At 43.4% G+C, this 13865-nt stretch overlaps 1 protein-coding gene across 2 annotated transcripts in view; it reads right to left on the bottom strand.

The window, feature by feature from the left end:
- LOC144242173 (uncharacterized) overlaps positions 1-7124 on the bottom strand; it is a 13936-nt gene extending 6812 nt beyond the window's left edge. Inside the window, exons 1-2 of one of the 2 annotated variants that reach the window (XM_077776981.1) lie at positions 5562-7124; positions 5131-5132 (exon numbers count right to left, since the gene is read on the bottom strand). In XM_077776981.1, coding sequence (XP_077633107.1) covers positions 5131-5132; positions 5562-7122 — 1563 coding nt within the window. In that variant the 5' untranslated portion in view covers positions 7123-7124. Of the gene's footprint in view, positions 1-2141; positions 5542-5561 lie in introns of those variants that run through there. The other variant, XM_077776978.1, reaches the window with a different exon arrangement.
- Between the last annotated feature and the right edge of the window lie 6741 nt (positions 7125-13865).

Genomic DNA, 13865 nt, shown 5'->3' with positions numbered 1-13865 from the left:
ACGTCAGCAGCCCGCGCCGGGCCGCCCCGCGGCGGTCTCCTCTCTAGGAAGGCGAGAGCGGCTTACTCTCGACGCTTCCTCCCGGCTCAGCACCACGGTTCCGCCCGACGCCGGCGCTGCTGCTGCAGAAGCACCCCGCAAACCCACCGCGCCAGGTTCCCTCCCAGAGTACGGACACCGAACGGGCGGGTGTCTGGTGGCNCGGGGCGCTCTTACTCTTCATCCTGCAACCTGGTCACACTGATCTTCCTAACAACTCTTCCATGTCACCGCCTTTTTTGGAGGTCTTCACAAGGGTTCCCCGAAGCTGGCTTCAACGTTCCTTATATTCTCAGCTGTCAGAAAATTGGCCTCCTCGCAGGAACCCCAGACACCCTGTGCTTCGGGATCTTTGTTCAACAAGTGGCCGAAAGAACGCAAGAGGTCTGATTTCAGCCTAAGCCCCAGAGTCTCAGCGTGTAGACTTGGGCAAGCTACTTTATTTACCTCTCTGTGCCTGTTTCCTAACTTCTAAAATAGAAATACTAGTGGTACCAACTTTCATAAGGTTATCATGAATATTAATGAAATGAAGTCGATGTGTGTAATTCCTAAGACTCGCTGGCACTTCAGAAAAGTTCAGTAGACGTTCATCCCATCGTGCTCTGCAAATCCAATCAGCCCTCTTTGTTCAGCATTGGCCAAAGGACTTCGCCAGACCTCAAGGCCCCGGTCCTCCCTTCTGCAAAACTTCAGATCTTGCTAGGACTCCTTCAGAAAATACTTGCACACACAGGCTCCTCTTGACAGTGTATTTCCCAGTGGAAGGCATGGGTAGCAGGGCACCTAATCCACCTTGGGGCAAGGTAATAGGGCACATGACCCACTTCCAGGTGTTCTTAACGATCTGCAAGCTCTGGAAAATAGGGCTGTCTGCTCACCATATCCCTAGTGTTTAATCCAGAGAGGGCACTCAATAAACACTTGAAAAAAAAGAAGTAGATGCAGCAGAGAAGTTATCTGCTGAAACTTTCAGACTGGCTGTTTTACCAAAATGAAGTCCCTCCAGGAGGCTGAAATTAGGAGTGCAGATGCCCCACACTCAGGTAATCGCTAACCATGTTCAGCTAAAAAAGAACCCTTTGTAGCACTGTCAGCTGACATGCCAGGGAACAAAAACGTTGGGCTCACCTTACTTACCAAGTGTCACATTCTCCGCACTTGTTTGAAATCGGACACCAAGCTCTTCCCCTGTAACCCCTAACATCATACAGGCCAAGAGCCTAGGCCTAATCATTTTTTCCCCTTGTAGGCTTCAAAGAATCTAAGTCAGCAGGCTCTGCTGTGTGGGAACTAACTCTAGAGTGGGGTGCCCTAGGCAGAGCAATTTACTAGAAATCGGAATCTGGGGCTTAACATAATTTGGGCTGAGCTTCTTCAAAGAGGTAGAAAATGGAAGGGGGTGGAGGGGGAAGTGGCCACCAAAAACATCCCACAAAACTAAAATGACCTTAATCCTGTGGTGGCCAGTAGCTGAAGGCGAGTGAAACTGAAGCTACCTGGGGTCAAAGCTAGACTTCTGCATTATGTAGGAAGAAAGACAAAATCAAATTGCAAAGCCATTTTATTTCTCACACTCACACACAGGAAGGTCTGAGGGCAAAAAAGCTTTTTCATCTAAAATGAGCTCCCAGGGGCACCTGGCTGGCTCAGTCAGTAGAGTGTGTGCCTCTTGATCTTAGGGTTGTGAGTTCAAACCCCATCTTGTGTGTAGAGATTACTTAAAAAATAAAATCTTAAGGGGCGCCTGGGTGGCTCAGTCAGTTGAGCATCCCACTTCAGCTCAGGTCATGATCTGGCGGTTCATGGGTTCAAGCCCCACATTGGACTCTGCTGGCCGTGCAGAGCCTGCTTGGGATCCTCTCTCTGTCCCTCCCCCACTTGTGCTGTCTCCCAAAATAAATAAATAAACTTTAAGAAATAAATATAATCTTCAAGTGAGCTCCTCCCACCCTCACAAGCAGGGCAAGATTGGAGCCCTAAGCGGTCAACTCTATAATAAACACAACTAAAGAGGCATCATGGAACAGAGGTATGACCAATAAAGAGAAATCTGAAGGAAAAGCGAGAAAGGATACAGGAGTTTTCACATTGACACTTACTAGCTGCGTGACCTTGGGCAAGTCCAACCACCTGCATTCTCTACTGTTTTGAGGATGTGATGTGGCCTCATCCCATGTCCTTCTGAAATCACAAATTAAATTTCAGCACGCTGACAATAAGCAACACATTCCAGCTCTTTATCGTCCTGAGCCAAGGAAAGCCATGAGCTCAGGAGGTGCTTCCACAGTTGGGATTACTACTAAGCTCAATCGCTCTCCTGCCAGGCCAGCATCACTTTGCAGCTCCTGCTTATTTCATGGAGCTCCTGCTTATTTCAAGTGGCTGTGCTTCTTCAGCTGCAAGCATTTGCCTCTTCCTGGTCACCCTGACATCAACACGATGTCTGAAAGTACTTTGTTAAACTGTGATGGGACATGTAAATGGCTAATTTGTAACAAAACAAGTGGGGTTTTTTGCTACCAAATATTATTTTCTCTTAAGGGACCCTCTGCTTAATACAACCACATAATCTGTATCTTAGGGAAAGGTTTGGAATTCTCCCACCTTGTGGACACACTGGTATACTTACCACACCTCCCTTCTGCTGGTAACTGTGGACCTAAGTTATAGCCTGCAGGTAGCCCCAGAGAAATGTCTGACTCAATATTTTAGTTGAGCTCAACAAATATTTACTGAACACATTCTTAAGTTCCAGGGACTGTGGATACAAACATGAATAAATATCACATGGCCCCAGCTTTGCCACAGCTGATAGTTCAGTGGGAAGAGAAAGATCTGTAAACAAGCTATTACAATGTAACAGGATAAATAAAATGAAGGTACAAAATACAGAAATAAAAGATATGTGAGGTCAGATACAGCTTCAAAGGAGATGTTGCATGAGCACATTCATAAGTGACAAATGGCAGCTTCCCAGGCAAGCAGAAGGACGGAAATTGAGGCAATAGGAACAGGATGTGCAAAAGGTGCCGAAGCTGAGTCCAGCAGTGACATGGAATCACAGAATTTGCCACTTGGAACAGCATGTGATGCAGGGAGTGGCACCTGAGAATGATGATGTAGGCATGGGCCAGTGTAGGAGTCTTATATGCCTAGTAAGGGGCTAGAGTATTCTGAAATAACAGCAGAGTTGCCAGCTGTGTCTTTCGGAGACCATCAGGAAGAAATGTGAAAAACAGCCTAGTGGGTAACTGGAAGACTGATTGGGAAAATAGAAGGAAAATGGTCTAGGAAATAAAATGGGAGTGGACTAAAGCAGCAGCAATGGAAATGGCTTCGAGATTTAGGAGATGTAAGCAGGATACAGTGGTTGCTTGGATACGAAGACTGAGCACAAGATTGACTGACGGGGCGATTCCAAGATTTGGGGCCAAGCTAGAATAAGTAGGCACGTGGTCGGCCAGCAAATGAGACAAAACCAGGAGCAAATGCGTGCAGGTGTGAGAATACGGGATAAGGAGAATAGAAAGATGACAAGTTCCTTTCCTTCCTGTTTTCCCAGGAAGTGAAAACGGTACCAAAAAGTGGTACCATTAAAAAAAGAGTTGTGTCTATTCTAATTTGGAAAATCTTTCGAACAAGAACTTGGAGATATTTCATCCTTAGATTTCCCATTTCTTCCTTAAGAAAACTCTTCCAAATCTCTCTAATCTCAACTCAAGGCTCTAAAGATAGTAGTGTATAAATATTACTCTAAACACTACATAACCCAGGAAGTTGCTAAATCTTCTGGTGGGCAAAAGTTGATTGAAATATATTAATTCAACAAATATTTATTGAACATATACTATGTGCCAGCAATGAATTCTATAGTGTTATTTTCATTTATAAAGTACAAATACATCAATATTTCCTTTCAATAATATAATTTTTCATGAACATAAAGTTTTAATAGGGTTCTTTTTGTCCATAAAGTATTGATTTACTCGATTATTAATTGCCCTGTGGCAGGTTTTGAATATAATCTTTACAGCTAGAGAGGAAGACAGTGATATTTCTGCCACATTCCTATCAATGGTAATTAATAGCTCAAACCACTACTTACAAGGCAGTTGCTCTGGAAAAAAAGAATTAATACTGAGTTCTAAGTAACCAACCATTCCAGAAACAACTGACTTTGTTTTTAACAGTCATTATTTTTAAAACTAGTATAAACTTCAGAGGACAGAAAGTATTCCAAATACCAGTCAAAGGCTATCCTTACCTCATCTCTCAGAGCTCAAGCTCTGGGTAGCAATTAAGATCATGAAAGGGAGTAAGGAAATAAAGGGGGAAAAAAAGTCTTTTAAAAGAATAAAATACTGTCATAGTCAGTGGCTAACTGTACTGTCTCAATATTCAAGGATTTGAAAAAGAGGTGATTATCTCTAGAACCCTTTCCAAATTGTTCCCATGACGGTGTTTCCCTAACTACACCTAACCTGCAGGGAAAGGTAAAATATCCAAGAATAAGACAGTCCCAATAAAAATGGAAACATCTGAAACCTAACTAATCTGTTTATAGCCACAAATGGCATAATTAAATGAAACCTAGCCCTCCCCACTACAATGACTGACATTCTCTTCAGGACTGGTCCAGCAGCCCTGAATCCAGCCAACCTAAAAGGCCATCTTCATCACTAATGGTTTCTCCTGCCTAAATGTCCATTGACAGCCATTTGGATGTTGTCCCTCAGCACCAGCAGCCTACCACATGCGATTTCCCTCCTGGGTAAGTCAGTGCTCCTCTTCCTGGACCTCTGAGCAGATCTGACTCCCTTTCCACAAACTGGCTTCACTCAAGTTTCTCTTGACCTCCTACTTCCATTTTAGCCCCAAATTGCCTTCCAGCTTGAAAGGATCAGGAAAGATCTCCCTCACCCTGATAAAAACCTTCTTCACGAACATATCTGTAGACATAAGCCCAGTTCTTGCCACGTACCCCCTTATTTGTTGAGTGAATGAATAAGGAGTCTTTGTTTTCCCTTATTTCTGCCTCGCCTTCATGAGACTACGTCTACAGATGGCATTTTCAGAGCAGCCTCAGACACCTCGAGGCCACGGAGCACTACCTCAGAACTCTTGCCACTTTCACACTGAACGTTTGGAAAAGCACCTCAGCCTACTGGCCAGAGGACACGGGTCACAAGCTGGGGAGGTGGGGGCAGGAGTGCAGTAAGGGAAACACAAGTGCCAACTTAACAGATGGCACCTCAAGATATGACGGTCACAAGGAGGAAGAGTGGCAAGCAGCAAGGATTTATCTGAAAAGCAGGAACTTTCTTTCCACCCTGAATTCCCAGATGCCCGGCTGAATGCTCTGCATTCTCCAAGCTCCCGCCTCCATAACTGGAAATAATCTTCTGAGTGTAACAGTCAGTGCTCCCTCCAGGAAACGTACCTGCCCCTCTGCCCCCAGCCAGATTCCTAGTCACTCTTTCTAGAGAAGCTGTCATAACCTGAACGCCAGGGTTATTCACCGCTGTGAAGTTTCTGATGTCTGAAAAGGACTGAACTATGTCTGAAGAATTTTCCACATTCAATGCATTCATAGGGCTTCTCACCAGTGTGAATTCTGTAGTGTTCACTAAGGTGTGCATACTTGCGGAAAGTTTTCTCGCACTCGCTACATTTATAGAGCTTCTCACCAGTGTGCGTTCTATGATGTTCAGTAAGAGATGAGCTATGAGCAAAGGCTTTCCCACATTCTTTACACTTATAGGGCTTCTCTCCAGTATGAATTCTCATATGCTGAGTGAGGCAGGTATTCTGATTAAAGCCCTTCCCACATTCATTGCATTTATAGGGTTTTTCTCCAGTGTGACTTCTCTGATGCCGAATGAGGCAAATGCTCTGAATGAAGGCTTTACCACATTCACTGCATTTGTAAGGTCTCTCCCCTGTATGAATTCTCTGATGTTTAGTGAGTGGGGTGCTCTGAGTAAAAGCTTTGCCACATTCCTTACATTTATAGGGTTTTTCTCCAGTATGAATTCGCTGGTGTTTAATAAGGGAGGGGCTCTGACAAAAGGCTTTGCCACATTCCTTACATTTATAGGGTTTCTCTCCAGTATGAATTCTCTGATGCTGAGAGAGGTTTGCCTTTGTTTGGAAAGTCTTCCCACATTCGTCACATTTATGGGGTTTCTCCCCAGTGTGAATTCTCTGATGTTGTGTAAGGTTTGAGTGTTTACGGAAAGAAGAGCCACATTCATTGCATAAATAAGGTTTCTCACCAGTGTGTATCCTCTGATGATGAATGAGGTGTGTGTTCTGATTGAATGCCTTCCCGCATCGATTACACTTGTAAGGTTTCTCTCCAGTGTGAATTCGCTGATGTTCAGTGAGATGGGAATGATTGCGGAAGGAATTCCCACATTCGTTACACTTATAAGGCTTCTCTCCAGTATGGATTCTTTGATGTTGAGTAAGAAATGATCGACACCGAAAGGTTTTCCCACACAGCTCACATCCATATGGTTTTACTCCAGTGTGAATTCTTTGATGTTGAACAAGGAAGGAGCTACGACTGAAGGCTTTCCCACATTCCTCGCATGCATAGGGTCTCTCTCCAGTATGAGTCCTCTGATGATGGGTAAGGGATGAGCTCTGAGTAAAAGTTTTTCCACATTCATTACATTCCCAAGACTTTTTCTGCGGAGAGAGGGTTGGACATTTACTCTGGTCTGAAATCTCACTGGTGTGTATGCTACTTGTCTCCCACTGATGTAGGCCCTCTTGTGTAGAAACCCTGAGATGTGTAACAAAGCTTGAGGTCAAAAGCAAGCTTCTCTCAAAATTATATTCTTGGCTAATCATTTCAGGAGATACTTCCTTGCGGATAAAAGTTATTCCCCCCAAACCTCCTCCTTTGAAAAGACGTGGTCCTGGAAGCTCTCCGGAAGGGTTTTCCTTCACGCTCCCACATGCATATTTTTCTTCAAATGTAGTATCCTGGTATGTATCCTCTCGCAGTCTCTTTGCTACTACCCCTGGTGAATCAGTTTCAGAGACATCCTGCTCTGGAACAGACTTGCTCATCAGATCTGAAAGAAGACATCAGAGTGAATATCTCTNGAAATAAATAAAAAACATTTTAAAAAAAGAAAAGTCCAAATAATTAAAATGTGCACAGGGAAATGGTCTCATAATAAAGCTAATGCTTTAAGTCTGATCCACTCATNAGCCCCACGTCAGGCTCTGTGCTGACATCTAACTAAGAGCCTGAAGACTGTTTCAGATTCTGTGTCTCCCTCTCTCTCTGACCCTCCCCTGCTCACGCGGTCTCTCTCTCTCAGAAATAAATAAAAAACATTTTAAAAAAAGAAAAGTCCAAATAATTAAAAGGTGCACAGGGAAATGGTCTCAATAATAAAGCTAATGCTTTAAGTCTGATCCACTCACCACCACTATCTGTGCTGACCGCTCAGAGCCTGGAGCCTGCTTCGGAATCTGTGACTCCCTCTCTGCCCCTCCCCCGCTCACGCTCTGTGTCTCGTTGTCTCTCAAAAAACAAACATAAATTTTTAAGAAAAAAAAAAAAGCCTGGCAAAGGTATGGGGAAAGAGAGCTTCTCATACACCAGCAATGGGAATGTAAACTGGTACCATCCTTCTAGAGGTACTTATGCAATATATATCAGGCCTTGAAGTTGTAGGCTAACTTGCAGCTGGAATACTGGGATCAATATTTGGGGATATAGGAAATCAGAAAAGAATATTCACTAAGTACATACAACACCTACAATCTATCTGAGAAGGTCCTTAAAGTCCTCAGTATGCCTATAGAACGCCTGTATTCTTCAACCGAGTAATTACACTATTAGATCTTTCTCAGGGCGCCTCCATGGCTCAGTCTGTTAAGAACCAACTTTGGCTCAGGTCATGAACCTGTGGTTTGTGAGTTCGAGGCCCGCCTCCGGCTCTGTGCTGATAGCTCAGAGCCTGGAGCCTGCCTCAGATTCTGTGTCTCCCTCTCTCTCTGTTCCTCCCCAGCTTGTACTCTGTCTTTCTCTCTCTCTCAAAAATAAATAAAGATTAAAAAAAAAAAAAAACCTTTTGGGGCACCTGGGTGGCTCAGTTGGTTGTGCGTCTGACTTTGGCTCAGGTCATGATCCCACGATTCGTGGGTTCGAGCCCCGCACTGGGCTCTGTGCTGACAGCTAGCTCAGAGCCTGGAGCCTGCTTCGGATTCTGTGTCTCCCTCTCTCTCGGACGCTTCCCTGCTCACACTGCCTCTCTCTCTCAGAAATAAAGAAAACATTAAAAAAATTTTTTTAAAAAAAACTTTCTCAGAAAGAAGAAACTTCTCAAAGAAGAAAAAAGCTGTATTCTTTGTTACCTGTAAACAAAAAGTACTCTGCAATGTTGTTGGAAAACACAACCTTTCTACTCACGGACACTGATGCTTAGCAAATCATGGTACTTCCACGGGGTGGCAATTATACACATATTAAAATAATGTAAAATGAAAATATGTGATCATTTGGAAAAATATGCTCTATATAAATGAAAACATGCAAGATATTAAATTTCCAAGTACATCATATATATATTAAAATGTACATATGAATAAAATCAAGGAAAATTAATCATCAATCACTATGGTGATATGGTGTATTACCAATGATTTTCTCTTCTACTTCCCAAATTTCTTCTGTTATCTATATTTTGCTTTCTTTTTTAAAAAACTAACTTAAATCTCTAAGAATATGTATCAAATTGTTAATCATGATCATCTCTGAAGAACAGGATTCTGGTAAACTTTTGTCTTAAGGCCTATCTTTGTATAATGCTTTAAAGTTTTTCTGTAGGAATAAACAGTTTCTATAATCAGAGAAAAAAGGGAAACATGTAATCCAGAGATGGTCACAGAAATTTATGTACAAAGATCACACTGTTAATATAACTGTAAAACAACAGGCAAATAAACACTGATGGCATATGGATATGATAGATTTTATAACTGTTAAAAATCATATTTCCAAAGAATATTCATGAGAAAATACAATATGTTAAAACAGGAGAGCACAAAACCAAACATTGAAAACACAAGAAACAAATGTTGAAGACAATGTGGAGAAAAAGCAACCCTCGTGCACTGTTGGTGGGAATGCAAATGGGTGCAGCCACTGTGGGAAATGGTATGGAGGTTCCTCAAAGAGTTAAAAATAGAAGGTGCCTAAGTGTCCATCAATAGATGAATGAATAAAGGCATAGTATATGTACACAACACAATATTAGTCAGCCATAAAAAAGAATAAAATCTTGCCATTTGCAACAACATAGAGCTAGACAGTATGTTCAGTTTAATAAATCAGAGAAAGACAAATACTGTATGATTTCACTCACATGGAATTTAAGAACCAAAACAAATGAGGGGCATCTGGGTGGCTCAGTTGGTTGAGCACCCAACTCTTGATTTCGGCTCAGGTCATGATCTCACAGTTTGCAGGATCAAACCTGCTTCAGGGTCTGTGCTGACAGTGCAGAGCCTGCTTTAGAATCTCTTTCTCTCTCTGCCTCTCTCCCTCTCTCTTAAAAATAAATAAATCAACATTAAAAACAAAACAAAACAAAACAAATGAGCAAAGAGAGAGAGAGGTAAACAAGAAAAAGACTCTTAAGTACAGAGAATAAACTGATGGTTCCCTGAGGGGTGGTGGGAGGGGATGGGTGAACTAGGTGATAGGAATTAAAGTGTACACATATCAGGGTGCCTGGGTGGCTCAGCCAGTTAATCGTGCAACTTTGGCTCAGATCATGATCTCACAGTTAGTGGATTTGAGATCCACGTCAGGATCTGGGTTGACAGCTCAGAGCCTGGAGCCTGCTTCGGATTCTGTGTCTGTCGCTCTCTGCCCCTCCCCTACTCATGCTCTGTCTCTCTGTCTCTCAAAAAATATATATTAAAATTTTTTTAATTTTAAAAAAGGAACAAGACAAAATTACATAAATCTGACTTTAGAAAAATTATCTAAATGCCTGCTTAATGCTGATGTATTCACTCTGCTAGTCTCTTAGGTGTCATGAAGTCATGGGGCTTGTTTGCCTTGTTCACTACAAATATCCTAAATGCTTATCACAGTGTCTGGTTCTCAATGATTCCAGAGGAAGACTGATTCTCAGCAGTTACTGCTCTGGAATAGGGTGAGGGCAGAGAAGCAGAATCTAGCAACTTTGTAAACTTTTGTGTATGGGTGCTGGAGAACCTTTTAGTGAATGAATCTGCAGGGAAACGCAGCATCTAATTCTCAGGGTTCCTGCCTTAGCTCATGAATGAAACTGATCATCTCAATCTAAAACTTCAAAGGTATACCTTTTAACTTTGCTACAGTAATGGCTCACGGACATATTAACAGCTCTCAAAAACCTGGACCTCACTAATTGGAACAATCAGTCTTGATATATAGACGTAATGGTTGTTAATATAAGAACCATACTCTGGAAGAACAGATCTTTTTTTTTAATGTTTTATTTATTTTTGAGAGAGAGAGAAAGAGACAGCGAGAGTAGGGGAGGGTCAGAGAGAGAGGGAGACACAGAATCCGAAGACAGACTCCAGGCTCTGAGCTAGCTGTCAGCACAGAGCCCGACACAGGGCCCGAACCCACGAACCACAGTATCATGACCTGAGCCGAAGCTGGACACTCAACCGAATGAGCCACCCAGGTGCCCCGTGGAAGAACAGATCTTAAACAGATCAATTTGGGGGGCACTTGAGTGGCTCGGTTGGTTAAGCATCCAACTTCAGTTCAGGTCATAATCTCATGGTTTGTGGGTTTGGGCCCTGAGTCAACCTCTTGTGCTGACAGCTCAGAGCTGGAAGCCTGCTTCGGATTCTGTGTCTCCCTCTCTCTCTGCCCCTCCCCCACTTGTGCTCTGTTTCTCTCTCAAAAATAAATAAGCATTAAAAAAATGTTTTTAAACCAGAATACAAAACACTAAAATAAAAAATATGCATACATATACCAGCACGAAGTAACCATTCAATAAACAGAAACTATTATTAACACACAGGTATATATAAAACACAAAGATCAGAAGAAAATCCACCAAAATGTTAACACACTGATCCCTAGGTCATTTAATGGGTTACTTTCTTTGTCCTTTATGCTCTTCTATATAGTTTACTTTCCCTACAACAAGCATGAATTATTTTTATAGTCAGGGAAATAATCATGTAAAAAAAATGATAGTTCCTGCTCACGGGCTTCACAGCCAAAACTCCAGAAACGAAAGCAACAACGTCATCAAAATGCCACATCCAATGAGTATGGTATTGGCCTCTCATTCAGAGAAAGATTAAAGTGAACTGATGTGGGAATCAGGAAGCTACTGTCACAGCCCATGTGAATGGGCCTATATGACTAGCTATTTATCTGAAAAAACTAACAAATTAGATAATATCCATGGGTCCGTTCAGCTTTAACATTCTGTGAATCCTTAACTAAATGAGTTAATTCATACAAAACACTTATAAAGTATCTTCCACATGGCGGGCATTCCACAGGGGTCAAGCATTAGGAGAAGGAAAGACGTCTTGGTGACAACCCTCTCCTCCAAGTGTGGGTCATCTACACCGTCAGCAGTTTGTGTCAAATCGCAAATAGTTTCTGTAAAGGGCTAGAAAGTAAATATTTTAGGCTTCATGAGCTATATGGTCTCTCTCTGTCATGACTATTCAACTTTTCCTTTTGTAGTCTCAAAAAAGGAAGTAGACAATATGGAAACAAATGAAGTTGGCTGTGTTTCAGTAAGACTTTTTTTTTAAGTTTTTTAATGTTTTATTTATTTCTGAGAGAGAGAGAGAGAGAGAGAGCGTGAGCAGGGGAGGGTCAGAGAGAGGGGGAGATACAGAATCTGAAGCAGGCTTCAGGCTCTGAGCTAGCTGCAAGCACAGAGCCCGACAAGGGGCTCGAACCCACGAACCATGTGATCATGACCTGAGCTGAAGTCAGACACCCAACCGACTGAGCCACCCAGGCGCCCCCCCCCTTTTTTTTTTTTAATAAAATCAGGTGACAGATCAAATTTGGCTTATGGGCCATAGTCTACTGACTCCTCATCTATAAATTCCCCATAAAGGAATGTACAAGTGTATCCACCAATGCCTGGTGTAAAACAGTGTGGTTGTCAGTGATTTTAACATGATAAAAGGATCCTTTGAATCAGGTTTGGGGGAGAGAGGGAATTATGGTGAAGGGTAAAAGGAAAGAAACTTTTAATATCTTAATCCTGTTAAAAGTAATAGAGAGGTAGCCCTCTCCTCAAACCTTGTAAGCTTTCTCCTCGCTGCCACCTCCTTACCTCTCAATAATTAGTGAAAGGATTATGGGCAAGCCAGGCGGGCTTTTCCACGAATTTGAAATCACAGTTCTTTCAATAAGACCACACTCAAATGTCCTCCTCTCTGAAGCCCTTCTTGGATTTGTCGGTTGGCCAAAAGTAACCTACTCATGCGGGCTGCAAGCAGCACAGTCTAACTCTCTTCTGCACCTTGGGTCACTTAGTAGCAATGTGTCGGGGACAGTCATCTATCCCTTCCGCACCTCAGCATCCTCATTAAAAACTACAGGTAATACATTGTTGTGAATGTTACGTTAGCGTAAGTGCTTCCAACAGTGCCTGATACATGTTAAGTGCTAAATAAGTGTAGTTTAAGATACTGTCACAAAAATCTACTCACATCTGTATCTTCCAGCATTAGACTGGACGCATGTTGGCACATTTTAGGCCCCAACGTCACTCATTCTGGAGCCCCGCCCCTGAGTTCTGGATCCCATTTGGCCCGTAATGGAGAGTAAAATTTTGTAGCAAGACACTGACGTTTCCGTACGTACTGTCACATACGTGCTGTCAACTGACTACTAGACAGTCCAACTTTATAGGTCAAGAAAGAGCCTCTGTAGCCTCAAGAATTATAACTCAGAAACTCGCGACTAGCCACCTGGTGCCCTTTACACTACTGCCGTTTCCTATTACGACAGTCCCTAAAATGTTTNCTCAGACTCAGAACTCTGAGCCCCGGGACTTGGTTTCCAAACACGGGTACGGGTCCTACCTCTTGATCACCCACCTACCCATCACTCGGTCATCACTCATTCATTCATCCCTTCCACCATTTTCTTAGACGTCTGNCCGGCCCCCGCCCGCCGCCCCGGCCCAGGGCGCCCGGAGCCGCTCTTTTCCCCTCCCGAAGGCCCCGCCCGCTCACCGTGAGGTCCGGGGACTCCCCGCGGGCGGCAACTACTGTCCCACAGGTGAGCGCGAGCCCAGAGAACAGGTTTACCCGCCAGGCCGGAAAGGCAGCGGCGCGGCCGGTAGTGCGTCATCCGCGGCTCCTCGCCCCTTGTGTGGCGCATCCTTCTGCTGCTTCTCTAGGACGCGGGAGGAGCGTCTCGATGGAGCCCTCAGAGGCAACGATTCGGGCCTGGTTTCCCTCCAAAACACGGCCGCGTGCCTGATGTCCCAGTAAAGAGTACCTCTGCTCGGAACGTAGTGACCACATCGTCCTTCAGGCAGACTGTAGATGGGGTCATTAGTGTTGGAAAGAGTGCTGGGTAGGAGTAGGAATAGGCTGTCTCACCAAGGCGCTAGATATGTTAAAAACTTAGCCCCTGATTAAGATCCCTTAGTTAGAATAATAGATTCCCAGTCTAGGCCCTCACACACTGACCTGACCCAGCAATATCTCTTATTCTGCTATCATTCATATTCTCTTCTCTATCATAAATGCATTCCCATTGGCACCCTGAAATCTCTGGGCTGTCCCTGACCCTGGAT

This window comes from Crocuta crocuta, unplaced genomic scaffold (assembly GCF_008692635.1).
Source record: "Crocuta crocuta isolate KB4526 unplaced genomic scaffold, BGI_CrCroc_1.0 scaffold77, whole genome shotgun sequence".
In the NCBI taxonomy this organism is placed as follows: Eukaryota; Metazoa; Chordata; class Mammalia; order Carnivora; family Hyaenidae; genus Crocuta; species Crocuta crocuta.
This window is presented reverse-complemented; position numbering and strand designations above follow the sequence as displayed.